Source organism: Patella vulgata, chromosome 4, assembly GCF_932274485.2.
Source record: "Patella vulgata chromosome 4, xgPatVulg1.2, whole genome shotgun sequence".
In the NCBI taxonomy this organism is placed as follows: Eukaryota; Metazoa; Mollusca; class Gastropoda; family Patellidae; genus Patella; species Patella vulgata.
The window spans coordinates 21352142-21373106 of record NC_065882.2 but is presented as its reverse complement, the minus strand read 5'-3'; the positions used below and the strand labels follow the sequence as shown (position 1 = coordinate 21373106).

Here is a 20965-nt window from a genome sequence, read left to right as displayed (position 1 = left end):
TGTTTTTCTTTTGATCTAAACTTTATGCAACCAAATTAAAAGCACCAGAAAAATTACTATCTACTTTAGCATAAGATGTTCTAAGTCATGTTAGCTCCATTTGTTTCATTTGGCACAGGGAGGGACTAGTCATCTAAGGCATGCGCTTTAGATCATAAGTTCTGTAATTTGAGTTAAGTGGCATTGTTTCAATATAAAGCTTGTATGTGACAAGGAATAGGGTCTTCTGGTTTTCTCCCACTCCTCAAGACAACTAGCTTCAAGCTAATTATAGAAATAAAACTAAACAATGGTAGTCCTGAAATGAACTAGTTTGTTGGACACTAAACCTCATTTCTCTCTCTCTCACTTGGTAACTAGTGGAGACATTGTAAGTTCGAAATCGAATATCCCCACTGAGAACAAAGTGCCACAACACCAGAAGAAAGTGACAGAGTGGAGGAAGAAAAGCATTACCTATTTGGCTACTTTTAGTAAAAACTGTTTGCCTTCCACGAAAACTGTATACAGTAGAATCTGTATTAAGCAGCCACTCAAGGGAAATTTCATGACTGGCCGCTTAACGGGAGTGACCCCTAAATAAAATCTCAGTGTTTGTTAGTGCTGACATCAAGTAAAGCTGTATACACTCTATATACATTTCTCTTTCCCAGTCAACCTAACGAATTTGTAAATTTACTACTCATACAAAAATATTTTCAGTAGCAGACCAATGCGATTTGACAGAACATTATTTTAGGCCTGTAACTTGTTCAACTGATTTGATAAGTGTGTAAAAATTATGTATCCATAAGAAGTGACCTCTTAAGAAGTGACCTCTTTAGTGGCTGTCGCTTGCAATCGGATAGAAGAACTTTTTAGGCCTAAAACTCCATTAATGAATTTTGCTCTGCCATGAAATCATTGATCAATTTCAAAACCTGATAATTTATTCTGGATGCAACCAGTATGTTCTTACCTGTATATTATTATGAGGTCATAAATGGAATACTGCTGTCCTCACCAGTGGCATCCACATGGAAATTCGGCTTCTACTCTAAAACTAATAAGAAAGTTACCTCTTGATATCGGGCCTAATTTTCAGTTCATGTTTTCATATCAGTCAGCTTTCAAATGGGTGTGGTAATTTTTACAATTCTGATTGAGTAGTAACATCGAATTCTGAAATGCATTACTGGCGTAAAGCATTTATAAATGTCGAGCTCAAGTCGAAATGCGATATGTAATTCATGTGATGGACGAACAGTAGAAATCCTGATTGTTGGGGAAAATAGTTATTTGACAAATTCACTACAACAAAAAATAAGCCACTGAAGGAGGTCATTTGAGAAGAAGTTGAAAGGGGCTAAGACTGGGTTTTCGCAGCATTATATGTATTGTACATGTGCAATTCAGTTGTGCCACACCGCATTTGTTACCCCTATATTTCCCATGAATTTTGAACTTATTACGGAGCCCAATCAGTCAAAAATTGGCCATATGCTGTGCATGCACAGTGCAATCTACGAAAAATCATGTGTCTGATAGAGGTATAAATTTGCAAGTGACACATACATTACAGTAATTCAATACATTAATTGGATGTCTTACTAATATCCACGTTATATACAACTAGGTCAGTGAAGTAAAGGTTGAAGAGATGTCTTATTAACAACTACAAACAGAATGGATTCATGTATCAAATTTTTAAGGTTTAGGTACATGTACATACACTTATATACAACAAAAGAATAATTCCATGTAGCTTTCCATACAATGGAAAAGATGAATGATGGCATAATTAGCACTATAATAAAACTAAATCTTTATCTTCAACAAAACCATTAAAATCAGATCCATAATATCAATTGTAGAAATCTTTTTTTTTTTTTACTTAAACCAAATAAAAGGCACATGAGGGTTAATTTCTCAATGCACCTTATAGTGAATAATCTGTACGTGGATACTTCTTGAACTGAGAACACTTTCATGTCATATTTTAAATATCAAATGAAATATATGCCATGTAAATTATGAATTATATACAATGCTCTTTTGATATATACAAACATACAAATTTTAGTACCAGTACATCAATACACTTCTCGATATATTGTCAACAGTACTACAAGCGTTCTCAATTTATTTGTTCGTATAACAATGATTTATTAAATAATTATTCCTGGATCAGCTTTTAAAGGTTTTTGTATGTTTACAGTCCAGCATCTTTCCTTGCACTGAACACAAAGAAATTAAATCCTGTTGATAAAGGCTGTTGGTTCATCCTCTGAATAGTTAGTTCACTTTGCTAGTGATCGCAATGTAATGTTCAACAATAAAATATATGAAATATTATTTCACTGATTTCTGCCTCTGCCAGGTTTTTGCCCCCCTCTTCCTCCACCCTGGCCCCCTCCTCTTGGTCCTCCACCTCCTCTACCACCTGATGAAAATGCACCTGTAATAATATGGTTAAAATAATATTATCTCCTAGTGAGTTCAGGAGGGCTTCATCATACATAACAACAAAACTGTGTTTAATACAGTACTGTGTATCTATTCCATGCTTATAAATCAATTAAAGGGTGTCCTGAACAATAACATACGCTTGACGTAGTTGTATGTATCTTTGCTGCCACATTGACTTTAAACCAATTTCAGTCTATCTTCCGTTATTTCTTTCCATACCAAAAATTTAGGCATATTTCCTTAGCAAATGTTTTGACATACCAGTAATCTTTAAACAAATATGAATGTAAACAAAACTATTTTTACCTCTTCCTCTACCTCCTCGCCCCCCACGACCCCTGATCTCTCCTCGACCTTTAGACTTCTGCATAACATCTTCCTTAACCATGTCTATGACTTCATCTGGGATACGTAAATATTTGATTGTACTTCCACGAATATAGCATTCAGGCATTCTCCAAAATCTATCACCATCCTATGAAAATAAAACAGGAAATAAAAAACACATATTTATTCACAAATATTCAAAAACAGAAGAGATATACACATATCTACCAACAATAACTATCAGGGATTAAAAAACTATAGTGTGATAGAAGGGTTCACAATAATGTACATGATTTGTTGCTCTGCCTTGTGCTAGATCATGTCGGTACTAGTACTGTATTCTCTCTAGGTACATGTACTTACCCTAGATGTACAGATAACTTCTCTTAGATTTATATTCATCCAATTATCACAATTAACAAGATGACCGTTATATGTTTCTCCATTTTTTAACTCCACCAACTACAATATAATTAATGATATACATTATTTAATATCAACTAATTTGGTCATATTGGATTATTTTTATTTTGCAAAACTGTATCACATCAGAAACTAAAAGATTTGACATGTTAATACTTCACAGAGGAAGTAAAAAAAAATATCCAGTGCTGCTACATTCATGTAGTAAATGTGCCGAAAACTATTAATTAATAATCATACACTGTAGATTAAATTAGGCTTAAATTCTTACCATAGGATGGTTCACAGCTGTTCTAAGTAATGAGAGGGGTAACTGAAATAATAAAAATACAACATAAATACTAGTAAACAATCTGTTTAGTGCAAGGTATGGAACTGTACGATTATATTGAAGGACCAGTCCCAGATTTCATATGGTATAAGCTTACATTGATAAATGTGTGTTTCAGAATGAAATCAAATGTTGAAATTTGACAAAATAGCCCAAGTACCTTGTCTGAAAATCACCAATTGAAAAATTGTGTTTAAGAATGAAATCAAATGTTGAAATTTGACAAAATAGCCCAAGTACCTTGTCTGAAAATCACCAACTGAAAAATTGTAAGGAATTCCAATGCTCATTTATTTCAAAGATCACTCCTCACGTAACTTCAAAAAGTATATAGATAGATACATGTACATCATATGTACATGCCTGGTAATCCACATAGAAATTGAAACTTTGTATTTCTTTAAAAATGATATATTGTTTAACATCCTACTTTTCTGCGAAAATTTCTTGTCCTGACAGTGGTGCTACACTCATTGGAATTTCAAATTTTAAAATAAAGGTATGAGTTATGGTTGATCTGTAACGTAACATCTACCGGCAAATTTCAGATGTAAATGTAAAGCAAATATCTGCCAATGACAACTTTAGTAGTTTTGTGTGACTAGTTTTGCACTAGCAATGAGTTGTACAGATAATTCCAAACATGTAACATTTTATGGACTGAACTGACTAATTCAATAAAGCACTTTGCTATTAAAAAGGTCTGCCATATTCTGGAGGAACTTAAATTGGATGTCCTAAATCAGGTGAAAGCATGTGTACATAACACGAAAAACAAAATCAAACATGAATTAACAAATGAGCTTGCGAATGATCTCTCATCCATTGTAAGAGAACAGATTGCAGAAAATAATGAAAGATGCAGACATGAGGCTACATTTAAATAAATCCAAGTTTATAGGATTCTTCAAGGAAGAGATGTTGTTGTAAACTGAAGAAATGCTAAAAGTCACTACAGAGAAAAGAACAAGAGGGCACAACTTTAAACTAGAAAAGCGTCATTCTAGATTGGACGTACGAAAAAAACAATCTCTCAGTTATCAGCGATTGGAACTTTACCATTCTATGTTGTTAAAACTAAAACCCTAAACCAATTCAAGTCACACCTCAACAATTCTGGAAAAATGATGAAATAAAGTTCAACCTGAAGCTGCTATTAGTACAGTTCTTCATAATATTTAGACCAAACACTTTTGAGAAATATATGAATATGACATCATGTTTAGTTCAGACATGTGCAAACCTTTCAGTGCCAGAAATAATTAAGGTAGTAAACAAAAACAAGCCACAGAGGCTTAATGGTGGGATGTGGTCATAACGGCAAAAAACAGGTTTGGTCAAAACGGCCCTACTTTAGTCATAACGGCCCTACTTTAGTCATAACGGCCAAATAGTTTGGTTATAACGGCCAAATAATATGGTCATAATGGCCCAAAAATTTAGTCGTAACGGCCAAACATTTTTAATTTGATGAAAAACAATATATTTAAACAAAACATCGATGTGATGTTACAGTTATACAAACCATGTGTCCTGAAGAATTTGTTAGTGGAAAAATTGTCCATAGCCATAATAACGCAAGCCAACCCGGAAAATTACATGCTGCAAAGTGTAATTGTAATTCAAAGAAAAGAGGTGAGTACTACTTAATCAACTGATTGGATAATCCCTAATTAGGTACTTCACACCCTCTGATCTGATTAGGTAATATATTATGAGATAAACATTATTCATTTATTTTTTTATCAACTAAAAGTAAAAGAAATGGGCATCTCCAATCCATTCAGAGAAAATCCTGTGAACCTAATCAGAGCAGATGCATTAGAAAATTTATAAGTTATTTATTGTGTTGAAAGTTATAATTACAAATTACAACATTGTGTTACAATATTACAAAATTTGTAATTATTACAAAATTCATTTTCGGTTAAGCTATATTTACTTATATATTTTAACTTAAGCCTTATTTACAAATTCATTTTATAGGTAAATGACGAGGCAATACCTGATTTTTTACGTGGCTTTGCTTGCTAAATCCGGCCAATGGGTTATTGATGGGACTTTTATCAACTTGTATCTATACACTGTACAATTATGTACATGTATTTAGATATGTTATTGAAATAAATTTTATAGTTTGTATGTTTTATACAATGTATTACGTATGTGAAATATTATAGTTTGTATTATGTTAAATGATGTCTAGGTAAATCTACGAGGAGCTAAATTGCTAACATTTGGGACCTAGAAATTGACAAAAGTGGGTCGCAACGCATATTTATAATACTGTAGTATGAATGTATATAAACTGATTTGCATTCAATGGTTTCCGTTTTTACTCCAATTTCAAATCAGTTATGTTCAGCGAAATAAGCCAGCAGTCTCAAGCGAGTGCAAATTTCTAGGGTCTGGTTATTCCAGTCTACATACGCTGTTTGATTTGGTGCAATGTGTCTAGCCTCGTCCCTCTTGATACAACTGGGGCTGAAGCGCATTATGGTACACGATTCGTGTACCAATGGTAAAATGTTTATTTTGTCTTAAATATTGGATATCAAAAGCCCATCTTTTTCCGGTAAGATCACCACATGAATGTTGATTTAATTTGCCAAATAAATCGTGTTTTCAATGTTGAAGATTTTGGATGATATTGAGTTAGAGACTTACTGCCTGAGTCTTGGTAAATTTTAAACGGATTTCTTCGATTATGAACAAACTACTTAACTTTGGTTATTATAAACTTACCTGTGTGTTTGTAATGAACTCCTGTTCGATAAAATCCATTGCACAACTAATTATCACAACGATGAAAACAAGTTCTCTCTTGAAAAATTGAAATATCACAAACTTTTCCCAGAGAAAAATACCAATATGGAAGATGGTTACGTCACTCTGCGGAAGATATCATTTCGTATTAGGGGTGACAGCATAGGAAATTCAAGTACAATTACGACAAGAATCCATGACCACTCGGACCAAAGACCACTCGGTTCAAGACCAGTCGGACCAACTGATAGACCACTCAGCCCAAACAAATAGACTACTCGGACCATACAAAAAGACTATTCGGACCCAACAAAAAGACTATTCGGACCCAACAGAAAGACGACTCGGACCAATAATAAAGTGTTGTTTTAATAAATTGATAATTGCGTTTGTTTTAATAAATTGATAATTGCGTTTGTTTTAATATGATTACTCGAACCAATAATAAAGTGTTATTTTAATAAATTGATAATTGTGTTTATTTTAATATGACTACTCGGACCAATAATAAAGTGTTGTTTGAATAAATTGATAATTGTATTCCAAATCGCAAAATATCGAGAACCACACTTGTAGTCACGTTTAAAAAGGGGCATATAAACGTCCGGTCTTCGTATTATTATGTGCTGTTTATATTAACGCATCAAGGGCGGATAACTTGAAAACGTGTCTCCCCCACCCCCATATATAGTAACCCAGGGGTTAGTGGGGTAGAACGGAATGAAACCACTGGGGATACCGCAAATGTGGAAAAAATAAAATTAGGCTATCAGACAAGAACAGTATACCTGTATATGTAGAAACTGTCAAAAGTCTGGACATACCGAGTCTCATTGCAAGAGTAAAGAAAAATTAGATTGATATTTTTTTTTGGCACCATTATTAATTAATTATAAAACTAATCGTTGATTTATTTTCCGTACACAAAATTGAACTAAACAACTCTAAATATAAGAATTCCGTATAAGAATTATTTGCTTCTTTGTACTGTGATTTGATAATAAATAAATAGCATATTGTCTAGCCATATAATATAATTTAATTGGTCCGACTGGTCTTGTTTTGGTCCGACTGGTCTTAGTCCGAGTAGTCTTTGGTCCGAGTGGTCTGGATACCTACGACAATTGGCATTGAGTTTGAGCGTTCGCACACATAACTACCTGCATTCCTGTATTTAGTTACCGTCTTTTACATTCTAGTAAAATCTCTGCAAATTTTATAGCTTTACTTTTTGAAATATTTTGTTCTAATTATTTGATTAGCGACTCGGGTGGGATTATTTACTTTTGACCACGCATGCCGCACAAACACAACTATACATTCGTTTTACGGGCTTTACCACACTTCGGTCAAAACTGTCGAATCGAGAATTAATGTTCCGCTTCTTACGGGGTCATACGGGCTTAGTAGCATTATATACCCACCCGGGCACCCAATAGACACGCTGAGGGCTGCCGCAACACGCTTAAAGATGTTACTGAAGCGGTTATTATTCGATCGAAAGAATGCGTATAAAATTAAAAATACACTCAGAGAATTCGGAGGTAAGCTTCATGATCCTTGTTAAATTATTTATAACATAAAGAAGATAGGATATTTATAGTTTATACATGACTTTATTTTTACGAGTATCCGTGCAATCAGTGATATTTTAATTGTGAAGAAAATTTGATTGACTGGCGATCAATGGTTTCCATATAAATCTCCTATGTAATTGCCTTCAATTGATATTTTACGTCGCCCAAACCCATATACGATCAAAATGATCGCGCTGTCAAACTATCTTTCAATGTTAACCAACCCCCGCAACAGGTATATTGGATTCGACCAATACGTCACAAAGACATTGTTGACATCGACAAGTAAATTTTCAAATTTTTCAAGAGACAACTTGTTCTCATCGTTGTGATAATTAGTTGTCAATGGATTTTATCGAACGGGAGTTCATTACAAACACACAGGTAAGTTTATAATAACCAAAGTTAAGTAGTTTGTTCATAATCGAAGAAATCCGTTTAAAATTTACGATGGTTCACACAGTAGCTACTTTAATGTTTATGTAGCCTAATGTATGTATTTATAATTATATTATGCAATATTTATGTTAATAAATATCATTTCGTACATGTAATAAATGTTGAGGTTTTTTTAGCCGTTACGACCAATTTCTTTGGCCGTAAAGTTAGGTGGTATGATGAGTAGTATGAGTCATGACCAAATTTTTTGGCCGTTATGTCGTATGACCAATTATTTTGGCCGTTATGACCAATTATCTTGGTCGTAGGGCTGTTATGTCTATAACCCTTAATGGTAGGCAGAACAACAGGTATAAAAGGGTATTTTTTGTAATAGGAAGCGTATGTTTTTTTGTGAATGTGCAAAGAACTCCTTCACACTACAGTAAAATATCCACTGCCTTTATTTTTCTTCAGTGAGTAAAGTTTCAGTTCAATTGTTGATGAAAGTGTGGTGCTGTTAACATCATCTTGGAGCTATTATTTCAAAAAAGATAACATAAGAATCGATTTGAAGCTACCTACCATATTTACGAAGTTCCAAAAAACTCGAATGAAACAAGGATTTTAAAAAATAAATTGTAATTCGCCGGCCATGCGAATTATCGTTTTAAAGTCGTAGCAAATTGAATGTCGTAAATTATTAGTGTTCGCTGTTTTCTCGAATAAGATGAGTACAAAGCCTCTGATATCTCCTAATCTTTGGTCTAATAATATATCAAATATGTTTTTTTATGTTTGTTTCTTTAAATGACATTTACTTTGAAACCATTCCAACATTTTACGACAACCAATCTTCAGGTATTCACTTCCGTCAACAAAGAGCACGTGGTTAAAAGTTTGTTGACAAAATGTCAGATGAGCCTGTTATCAAGAAAAAGAAAGGGGGGATCAAGCTAAAAATACAAAAAACTTATTCAGATCAATCTTTTGTTGTAGCTGCCCAAAAATGTTATGCTAGTAAAATACAAGCTGAGTGTGGTAAATAATCGACATATTATTCTAACGTTTATTATGCGGTCGCCTGCAATGAAATTGAATGAATATATTTATAATTTCTAAATTTAATTTGTTATGATTATTGCCATCGGCATCATAGTTACCATGCGGTATGATCTATGTCGACATTTATTGATTAAATTATTGATCATGAATCTGGAAATTCAGGAAGGAATATGAATCATAATGGCAATGATGATGGAAGTTCCTAAATCTAATCTTGAATTTGTATTGCTGGTATCAGATGCTGGATGGATCATTGGATGTCACAAAATTTTCTAAAATTTAATATTGGAAAAATTGAATATCCTTTTATTGATTTGAAAACTTAGTTATCCAAAGTTAATGACAACAATTCAATTTCAATAGGAACCTACCAAATGAGCACATAATATTACCAATATTGGCGCAGTATATTTGATTATATATAATATGAATATGGAAGCTCAGGTCAATGTAAGCTTTGTAAAAGTTGTTATTATCATAAACACAATATTGGCAACATCAGAAAGTTCATCTATCCAGATGCAACTAGACCATTACTTAGTCAGTTCATTTATAACTTCAAGGCTCGATAATTGGAACTCCCTACTCACAGGCCTTCCACTTTAACTCATAGATGAACTTCAGAATGTCTAAAACTTGGCGAAATGATTAATGTTTCAAACAAAATGCTCATTACATTTGATCCCTGTCTTATACTCTTTACACTGGCTACCAATAGCATACAGAATGGGGGGGGTTGATGGCCGAATGGTTAGCACGTGCGCGCTGCGCTGTATCATACGGTCTGTCTGTGACAAGGAGTAGGGTCGCCTGTCCAACCTCGTGGGTTTTCTCCGGGTCCTCCGGTTTCCTCCCACTGCTAAAGACCCCTACGCGCAAGCAAATTATTGAAATAAAATTGAACCATGTGTTAGTCCCGAAATGACCTAGTTTGTGCCGAGTGGACGTTAAACCCCATTTCTCTCTCTCTCTCTCATACAGAATAGAATACAAAATATTGTCACTTGTGTTCAAATGCCTAAATACATTGGCACAGCAATATCTTTCTGAGCTTCTTGAATACTATGTAAAGCACACATGAGCACATGTATGTGGCAGTTGTGCGTTATAGAAATGTGTAATAATAATAATATTGGTGTCGTCTCTGGACGGACAAAGTCTTCTGACTGTTCAGGTCTGTCCTTTTGAAAATACCTCTCTGGAGCCTTTACTTTCTATTTTTGTTGGTCGCCAAAAAAGGAATCATTTCTCGACATATCTGACACAAATTTATAGTAATAAAAATTACGTATCCAATCAAGGGTTTACTGGAGCCATAATACAGATTATTCAAAGAGAGAAAAGCCAACACTATTTTCAAGTAGAATTCTCTGATTCAAAAACATAAACTATTACAGGACGATTCATGTTATGGAGGACCAATTAAAACGCTCTTCCTTGGACTAATACTAATACGCATTGACTGACTGGGTCAGATTTCTTAGTAATATTTGGTCATAGAGTTGGGAAATTCCAAATACCGGTCTTTATTGATGTCTTCATTTTTAAACAGACTGCTCCAATGCTGTTATGAAACATCATTTTGTTAGATCATGTGGTGCTTAAAGGTCTCGGGGTAATCACCACAATGGAAATGTAACATGACTGTATTTTTAGTTTTACTGATGATTTGTTGATGTTATTAGGGTTTCACATAGTGTAGCTTGTGTGAAACACGATTGTTTTTGTTAAATTACTATTCTTATTAGTCTGAAAGGATAATGTTATTACTAAGATTATTACTATTCTTTTTTACCGGTACCCCATATTTCTCAGAGTCTGCTTTAGATATTGACTATCATTTACAATCTTGCGATAGATATATGCAACCATTAAAGCAATTTCGAAAGTTCTACCTAGAACGGAAGTGGTCGAAAACCGAAAGTTGGCCGTAGTATCAGAAAAGTGTTTCTAATATGTTTCCATGCCGAGAAATAACCAATTTTGTCAGGATCACTTTTTAAGATTCTTTGGTTTTTTTAGTAATGCTTGATAAAGGGTTAATTCTGTTCAATTTTTAATCAATTTTTATATGCCCACATAGAAATGTGGAAGTATATTGCTGTCGCCCCCGTCCGTCCATCCGTCCGTCCGTCTATCTTCCACAATTTCTTGTGAACGCTCTAGCGCCAAAAGTTATCATCCAATTGTTTTAAAATTGATATATGTTGTTTACATTAGTGAGATGAAGAAGCCTATTGAATTTCAATAATTTCTGTTTATAATGTCTAGAGTTATGGCCCTTGTTTCACTTTGTTGAACCTTGTGAGCGCTCTAATGCCAAAAGTTAACATCCGATCTTTGTGAAATTTATATGCAATATTTAAATTGGGAAACGAAGAAGCCTATTGAATTTCAGCAATTTCCGTTTATTACTTCTAGAGTTATGTCCCTTGTTTCACTTTTTTTAACCTTGTGAACGCTCTAACCCCAAAAGTTATCATCCTATCTTTCTGAAATGTATATGCATTATTTAAATTAGTAAAGAGAAGAATCCTATTGAATTTCAGCAATTTCCGTTTATTACTTCTAGAGTTATTGCCCTTGTTTCACTTTGTTCAACCTTGTTAATGCTCGATGGATGAAAGTTATCAACCGATATGTATGAAATTTATATGCATCATTTAAATTTGTGAAACGAAAACCCTGTCAAATTTCAACAATTTCTGTAGATTACTTCCAGAGTTGAGACCCTTGTTTCAATTTGTAGAACCTTTTGAACCCTCAAACGGAAAAAATTATAATCTGATCTGTATGGAACTGTCTTTTAAAGGCCCCCAATTACCTACAAAGGAATAAATATGCGACAACCCTTGTCGACCTGCTCGGACGATTTAGCTGCTGTGGACGTATGTTTTGTTGCCTGGCAACCTATCTTCCTGTAATCCAAAGGACAGTTAAAGAGATTATTTCTTTAATTCGATTTAAATATTTGTTGATAACGGAAGTGATGTCAATGTGTTGAGTGTTCGTTTTCTGCATTTTATATTATTACATATGTAACAAATGTATTTATGGAACTGTTGGATTTAGTGACTAATTCTGCGTCCATTTTATGACATCTGTGCAATACTCGTTTGGAAATCTGCTTAACGGTTCGATGGTGTCAGGCACTGTCCTATAACTGGTAATGTGGCACTGGTGAAACCCGTCATTACCGTATCACAATTCTAGTTGATATTTTGTTCTCTTTATTTCAGAGCAATATAAAGAATTGCATGTTGATCCATTCTTTCATGCAATATTACCAAATTTTATAACAGATGAAGATTTTGTAGAAAGTCTGGAAAAAGAACTGAGTCAATTGAAATTCAGAGAAAAAAATAATGACTTGTATAAATTCCATCAGGTAAGCATAAACTAATGGGATTTTTTTCCTGTTCTTTTTTATTTATTTTTTTTTTTGGTGGGGGGGGGAGTATTTACTCCAGTGAGTTCTTAATTGCAGTTTCTCAGCCTATCCAATATGCCAGGACTTGGTCATTTCATATCAGAATTTTTGCTGAAACCAGTCTAGGCAGTCATGCTTAAGGTACGGTATGGTTACCCTTTCTGGTACATCCAAATCCACTTTCTGCTATGGGGGTCTACTCTGGCTGTTGCTCAATTTTAAGATATGATATACCATACTCTACTTCACTGTGGTTTGCAGGTTAACTTTTGTGTGAAGACCTGAAATGATGTTTGTGGTATTTTCAAAAATAAGAAAATAAGCGCATACTAATTGGATCTAGGTAGTTAATTTGAAATTCAAGTTGAATACAGTATATCAGATGATTGTATTTTGACTGTTAGTTAGCTTGACATTGATACATGATTCTCGATAATCATTCTTGTTGTTTATGTATTGTTACAGAGCAAAGATTTAAAGCATGTGAAATCTCAATGTATAACAGAATTTTGGTAAGGTTTCATATTAATCACTTAAAGTACATTTCTAAGACATTTGATCCACTATGAGGCACAAGTCAAGTAAAAAACGGCTTGCATCCATTTACTATAATATTCAAGGTCCATTTTCAGCGGCACAATTGCAGACTCCTAAGCTCAACCACTAATAGAATAGATAGATAAATAGATTTGAAATCTGCTAATCTTAATTAGTGCTGGCATGATATATGGTTGAATCAATAAATTTCCTTTCTTTATAGTGAATTTTTACAGAATGATGTTAAAGAATGGTTGTCAAATATTAGTGGTATATCTTTAACAGATGTTGTTGATAGTTTTTGTTCAAAATATGAATATACAGGTTAGTCTTTTGTATATTTATTATTGAGCCGTTGGTGCTCAGTGAGTACGACACTCGCTGGCTAGTCTGGAGGTTTCTGGATCGCTCCTAGTGTTGACCAAGAATGTTCCTCAAGTTTTTTCCAGCATGGTTTCCTCATTGTCAGTGGTTCTGGAAGGAGCCCTGACATGGACAGCTGTATAGTTATAAGGATGGCATGAAAAACATAGGTCCAGTGTACACATTGATTTGCACGAAAAAGAACTCTTGACAGTTGGAAATTGAGGGCTGTTGTCCAGGCAAAATTTTCACATAGCTCACTGAATTGGAAGTGAGAGGCGACTAGTATGTTTCTCTCTTTTGTGGACTCAGGTGAGGTTGTCCAATGTATTAATTGTATAGCTAAGCCTGTCATCCTTCGGTTATATGTCTTTGTTGAATGAGTGACTTATTTTCAACCGATTTGATTCTACGATATCTCTCGTGGCTGAGATAATAAAGTTTTTTTTAACTGAGAGAATATCATCCGGCAAAGTAGTGGTTGATTCTGAGGCAAAAAGGGAATCGCGACCAACACATTTAGCCATAACGAGATCATAAGCAGAGAGTGAGATAATATGAGAGATAAGAGTGGGTGTGAAGACCTGGTTATACCGGATGTCAGTGACTAGTTTCGTTGTATTCTTTGGCACTTAGAATGGATGCAAATGGGTTGTAAAGTGTATAATAATGTATATAAACTGATTTACATTCAATCGCGTGCCAGAATGCTTTTGAGCACCATTTGTAATGAAGCGACTCGATGAACGAGACTAAACATACCCCACAAGAGAATACCACCGGTGTAGAGTACTGTAGACTGTAATAACAAGACGCCAAAGACTGCAATTCAATTTGGACTCTTCACGTATTTCGCTGAACTTAACTGATTAGAAATTACAGTAAAAACAGAAATGACTGAATGTAAATCAGTTTATATACATTATTATATGCATTGCGACCCATTTGTGCCCATTTCTAGATGCCAGAGAATAGCAATTTAGGTCCTTTAATAATTGTGTGATCCAAAGAGTTGAATGTTTTAATTGTAGATATTTTATTATGCCATGATGATGAATTAGAGAAGAGAAGAATAGCTTATATATATTATTTAGTTCCACCCTCTTGGAATGAAGAAGATGGTGGAACATTAGATCTTTTTACTTCTGACGGTAAGTCAGAATTTGACATTTATTATACTGTATTGTTTAAAATGCCTAGTACTACATGCCACTGTGCTCATAATAGCTGACATCTCAATTTACTCTGTTTTTTTTTTGTGATTGGTTCAGGTAGCTGACATCTCATTTTACACAGATATTTGGTTTTGTGATTGGTTCACCTAGCTGATAGCTCAGAACAATAAAATCTCATATTTTGAATTGACTGTGCTATCTTCATGTACTGTCATTTATTCTATGTTATTGAAGGGTAATAATTCTAAAAGACTAAGACAAATTGGATTGTTTCATTGGTACCATTCTTGGTGAAAATTGTAGCTTTGTTGATTGGATATTACTGGCGTGATTTTGAAAAAAGTATGGGTCGATAGTAGTCGGCACGCTTTCATTCTATCCTATTATGACAACACGTAATTTTGTAGGAATATTACTGACATAAATTTGAATACCATACGGGAATTAAATATGAAAAATAGTGAGGTGCACCTATTTTTTTTATAGGAATATTACTGACATAAATTTGAATACCGTACGGGAATTAAATATGAAAAATAACGAAGTGCACTTAATTTTTTTTATTACATACAAATTTGAATATTTTGTTGACGCATGATTTTTAATTGTGGTCTTGAAAAAAGTATGGGTTGGCTTTCATTCTGTAATATTACGACAACACATAATTTTTAGGAATATTACTGACATAAATTTAAATACTGTACGGAAATTAAATATGAAAAATAGCGAGGTGCACCTAATTTTTTTTTATTATGTATGAATTTGAATGTTTTGCTCACACATGATTTTTAATTGTGGTCTGAAACTGCCTACTTAAATAACAATAAGAGTTATGCCCCTTTATTTTCAGTAAAAATGTCTGACAAGAAAATTTTTGAAATATTGAAATAGCAACACTGATAGTGATTTATATTATACTATTGTATATATTCGTGTTATTATAGATCACATTCAACCTAAAGATATAGTAAAATCTGTTGTACCCAAGAGAAATAATTTCTTATTCTTTGAAGTGACGGAAAGATCTTTTCATCAGGTAAACATACATAATTTTTAGTAGATTTGTTGATTTAATGTTCTATTAATTAGCTACCATCTATGTTTTTTTCCCTTAAAGTTAAAATAATTGAGACCTGTAACTACTGTCTGCATTCAAAACAAATGCAGTGATTCTAGTTTGTCGTCATTTCCAAGTGATATGTGAGTTCACATTTATCACTTGTTATTAATCTATTTCACATTTTGATATCCTTAATCTTGCCACATTTGGTTTATGAATCGCATTTATTGAAACTGTCATTTCAGGTTGCTGAAGTATTGTCAAAAGAAAGTATAAGATTAGCTGTAAGTGGATGGTTTCATGGCCCATCTTTACCAAGACAAAAACCTAATGAAGAACCATCTCCACTTCTGACTCCTTATATTACAGTTGGGGTTAGCTAATAACTTTATTTTTAGTGTACTTAATTGTTAATTGAAAATTCATATGGTAACACATAAGACTATGGAATGTCATACAATATACACATCCACAATTAATTTGATACAGTTAAACTGGCATGCCACAGATTCAGGCCCTGGTAAGTTCTCTCTAAAACACAACAGCAATAAAATTGTTCAATGTTCCCAGAATCATTACTTTCTTACCTTCAGTAGATTTTTCTGTACAATGTACATAATTAAGTTCCATGGTCTATTTACAAAAGTTGTTGCCAACAGTTTGTGGTTTGTGTATGGGTTAAAGACTCTGGGTGTGGTTTAGTGCTATAGAATCCCTTGCAAACTACAATATTGTGCAAGTTGAATGTCTAATAGTACTATCAGTCAAAAACTGGCTCAATTCCATTCAGTATTTACAATATGACGAATTGAACTTCCATTGATCCATGCTTCTTAGGGGTAACAAGGTGGCGCCATCAAGGTACCAAGCCGAGAGATTATCTAGCATTGGTATTTTGATTTTGTTTTCTTAAAGGAACATTAGGTAAGATTGGATAAAGAGATGACAGTTCTCGCTATAATAGTTAAAAATGGTAATGACAACAGAATATGCTGAAAAGTTCAGTCTAATTGCTTCACTCTGAACCAAGATATTAGCGATTCAATTTTAGGCTGGCCTCGATTGTCATTACTAACATTGGTACGATAATAAATAAAGTCTCAATTATCCATTTTTACGTTAAATTATCCTTCACAAAATGTATTCAGATATACTAAATATCGCAGGCTAACGATGGCATTTAGAGTTGATTATCGTCTGGATAAGTTAATTAATGTCTAATTAATAATTTAGATAACATTTCAGGCCTGAAGAAAGACCTCCAATAGGCAGATTTAGCTATTGCATAATGCATGTTTAATTAAATGTTAAATAATCAATTATGGATTAAGTCATGGGAAATTTGTTATTTTCTGAAAATTACAATCACTCTCGTTAGGTTAAGTAGCTTGGGAGTGAATTGTTTTTAGGAGAAATTTTTGCAGTTGCATATTGTTTACATTTTCCATTTCAAAATGATCTTGGTCAATAATTTATTAAACATGATCCCTTTTTAAGGAAGACAATTTTTATAATTGGATCAACCCTATCTATCTACATCCAGAGACACAAGGTGATATTAGCGAGAAGTTTGAATCTGAGTCAGAAATTCAACTTAGTGATTTTATACAGGTAAAAATAAAATGTGTGTTTTACTTAATACAAATATGTAGCAATTGATCCATATTATTTATATTTTATGTACATTGGTGTTCAGTGACATCATTCTCCTTTGATGTCGTAGACCTTTGTTTGGTGTTTAAAGACTTTGATCTTTGTTTCATCTCTTGTATAAATCTGGTTTGGGGTTATAGATGACAAGTCAGCATTTGAATGACTGTATTCTTGTGTGGGTGGAATATGTCAAAATTTGTCCAAGTATGTGACCAAAACATGTTGCCCACAAATGTTGACTCAGATACATGTAATTTGGGTAGATAATGCAATCGTGTAGCCAGAAAGAACCAAATGTGCCTGTTATATATTTTTTAGAGTGATGATATCATGAACAGATTGTCTATTACCCTGGTACATGTATATGCACAAATATAAATACAGATGCTGAATTTTACTTTTAAGGTGCAATTTATCAATGTTAGCGAAACTGTCTCTTTTAATTCTATCAGTGCATTCAGCAGAGACTTTGCTTTGTGACGTTTCTCTTCCAGAGGCAGAAAAGAGCATGGTCTGGTTTATAACGATACAAGACTTTACTGAACCTCAGTAGCAAATGTAACTTTACTTTCACTTCTACTGAGCACAGAGCTTGTTATGAACATAGACTTTGATCCAGATCTTGATGACTGTTTATTGAGCATGAAAAAAGTTGAGCTCAAGTATTATCAAAGTCATGTATATTTGGTAATTGTATTTATTGGAACAAATGTTAGATTCTATAGATGCTTGCGCATAATTATGTGTTTTATGTTGTTTCTGTTATAGAAAGAAAAGTTCAATTTATTATTGAGTGCTTTACAAGAGAGTAACATCCCTTGGTCACCTGTTGGACCAGCAAATAAAAGGTAGGATATTGAATTTTTATGTGAATTAAACCCTTGTTTTTGAGACACATACATGATAGTTTTATTATTTAGTAAGTTAATTCCAAATCAAAAGAGTAGTAGTTTGAAATGTCCATAAATGTTCACACAGACTTGCAGCCTCTTGTTTCTTTCCTGCCATGCATTATATATTGTGGAGGGTCTCATACTGTACGGGCATATTATACCAAAGAATAGCATTTAAAAAGTCACAGATGACTATTAAATTTGTTTCTGGTTTGGGTTATGGAATTTTTCTCCTTTATGTTTTATTTTGTTTTTTTGCAGAAAATATTATTTATGCAATAAAGAAAATCAACCGAAAATAGTTGAAGAATGTGTGCATTTTCTTCAATCAGAGGCCATGTTTTTGGTTTTATCTAATATGACTGGTCTTAAACTACATGAACTTGCACCTGAATCAGATAGTGAAGACAGCGAGGAAGAGAAAAATGTGGCCCAAAGTTCCCAGCAACAAAATGGTTCTCAAGAGAATAATGAATCAACAAATCATTCAGCTAGATCTAAAGAAACAGGTAGAGTGCCAAAAATCAAAATTTGTATTGATATCGTTATATTTTGAAACTACCACGGTAATTAGAATTGAAGTAATCCACAACAACCGATGAACTGTAGGTTTTTTTTAAATAATGTATTTGTAGTATTGGAACAGCCCTGGGGAAGAATGATCTTAGTCACTTTTTCGATGAACCCCAGTTAATGGCACCATCTGGTAGCAAATTGTATAAGCTTTCCGTGGAACAATCGATTTCAGAAAAAATCGATCTGAATAACATCAAACCAGTGCCCTTCTGAAATGGTAATTATGGGTTGTATTAAACATCATTTTGAAATTGTTATTAAATCCTCTCAATGTTCTGTTCGCGTCATGCATTCTCGTCCAAAAGTTTGTTTTGCATTTTATGCTAAAAGACAAAAATGTGACTTAGATCGTTCTTCCCCTGGGCTCTTCATGTGGTTTAAAATGGTTTTCCATCAAAGTTTAATCTCTCAGTCAATCATCAATATAGAGTTTTTAATTAAATAAAAAAAAATATATTAAATACCGGTATTATTATTTGTATTTCAGCTGGAGTAAGTTCCTGCTGTAGTTCTGAAGTAAGAAAATGGCAACATGGCTGCTATACTTTAGCACATGACACATCACATGAATCAAATGCAGAATTTGCATTAGATGCTGTTCTATATATTGGATGTTCAGGTGAATAATATGGTTACTAATACTACTGTCTATAAAATTCAAAGTCAAAATGGTTGAAGAGTTTATGCACTTGTAAATGTAAAGTTGAACAGTACAGTAACTGATACACATTAAAAACATGATGTGCCTAAAAAAACAACCAATCTAATATGGTTGAGCTGTAAACACAGGTGTTAGTTTTATACCATATACATGGTTGCCAATTAGGGAAACCCTTACATTTTTGTCCTGTATAAGCTCCATGGGTGATGTTCGGGAAATCCAGTATTTTTCTAGTAAGATTGGATGTTTATACTTTCCATATATACCAAAATTGCCATAATTTTATTGGAAATCACCACCCGATAAATACTTTTCTGGGAAAGCAACTTTTAAAAAAACAAAAAAACCCCAGTAATATTGTGAAATTTGTTATTTATTTCTGAAAGATAAAGCCAATGGTGGGCATATGTTTGTAATTTTCCCTAATCCTGCAATTTGTTGTGATTATTGACGGATTGACAAAATATGTGTGTTTGCACTGTATATGGAACTGAGTTGTTAATATTGATTTATTTGATGTACAATATAATTGTGGAAGATATGAATATATCTCTATTTTTATTTACCGGCATAAAACTTACTTTTATATCAGATTGGAAGACAGAATATGGAGGATTTACATCTTATATAGCTAAGGATGAAGATGATGAGGTCAGTCTAACTTCAGTTCTAATGTCTGTATTAAAATACACTAAGGTTGGGTGGTTAAAAAGTTTAAAGATTTGGGCTGCCAATTACAGGTCATCTGTACACAGTGGGATGTGGAATAAAGTGTAGGGTCACCTATCACACATCATCCCACCACTAAATAGCTCTGCCTTCAAGCTATTTCAGGAAATGAAGAAAGATTTAACATATGTTGCTTCTCAATTGTTTCTAGAAAAAAAGAGAGTAAAATTTAGATGCAACTTACCAGAAGGGGGTATGCGTTGTTTTTTTTGTAGTTGATAACATCTGTTGTAATAAAAATTAAATCCTCATATTTAGTTGTCATCTGTAGGAACTTATAACAAACTGCAAGCCAATACTTTATTGTTTTAAGGATATCATAATGCAATTTTTATATTTTTTATGTTTCAGCTACTAAGTGTATCACCAGAGAATAATTGCTTAGCGTTAGTTTATCGTGATAAGAACACCCTACGGTTTGTTAAACATATAAATCACCAATCAACACAGCATTCACAGCCCTATTTCTATGATATATCAACTGTATATTATGAATAAATTCCATTTTGTATCTTAAATAGTTTTTATTTTTATTGAAAAATATATTTTGTAGAATAATAGATAGGTGACAAA

The 20965-nt window shown here is 33.4% G+C and overlaps 2 protein-coding genes across 3 annotated transcripts; one reads left to right on the top strand and one right to left on the bottom strand.

The window, feature by feature from the left end:
- Positions 1-1626: 1626 nt before the first annotated feature.
- On the bottom strand, positions 1627-8930 carry LOC126818255 (U6 snRNA-associated Sm-like protein LSm4). The gene is made up of 5 exons (XM_050545565.2): positions 8836-8930; positions 3470-3511; positions 3139-3237; positions 2755-2923; positions 1627-2437 (listed from the first exon to the last, which is right to left on the bottom strand). Exons 1-5 carry the CDS (start codon positions 8836-8838, stop codon positions 2337-2339), a joined length of 414 nt encoding a protein of 137 aa, XP_050401522.1. The 5' UTR covers positions 8839-8930; the 3' UTR covers positions 1627-2336.
- Positions 8588-20910, top strand: LOC126818251 (prolyl 3-hydroxylase OGFOD1). 2 transcript variants are annotated; one of them, XM_056100414.1, is made up of 13 exons: positions 8588-8621; positions 12555-12703; positions 13211-13257; positions 13506-13606; positions 14677-14796; positions 15765-15856; positions 16126-16254; positions 17378-17491; positions 18302-18381; positions 18688-18935; positions 19490-19621; positions 20256-20314; positions 20744-20910. In XM_056100414.1, the coding sequence occupies exons 1-13, from the start codon at positions 8603-8605 to the stop codon at positions 20888-20890; spliced, it is 1437 nt and encodes a 478-aa protein (XP_055956389.1). In that variant the 5' UTR covers positions 8588-8602; the 3' UTR covers positions 20891-20910. The 2 variants fall into 2 exon arrangements, with proteins under 2 accessions (XP_055956389.1, XP_050401516.2); XM_050545559.2 differs by lacking the exon at positions 8588-8621 and adding an exon at positions 9132-9291.
- The last annotated feature ends 55 nt before the right edge of the window (positions 20911-20965 follow it).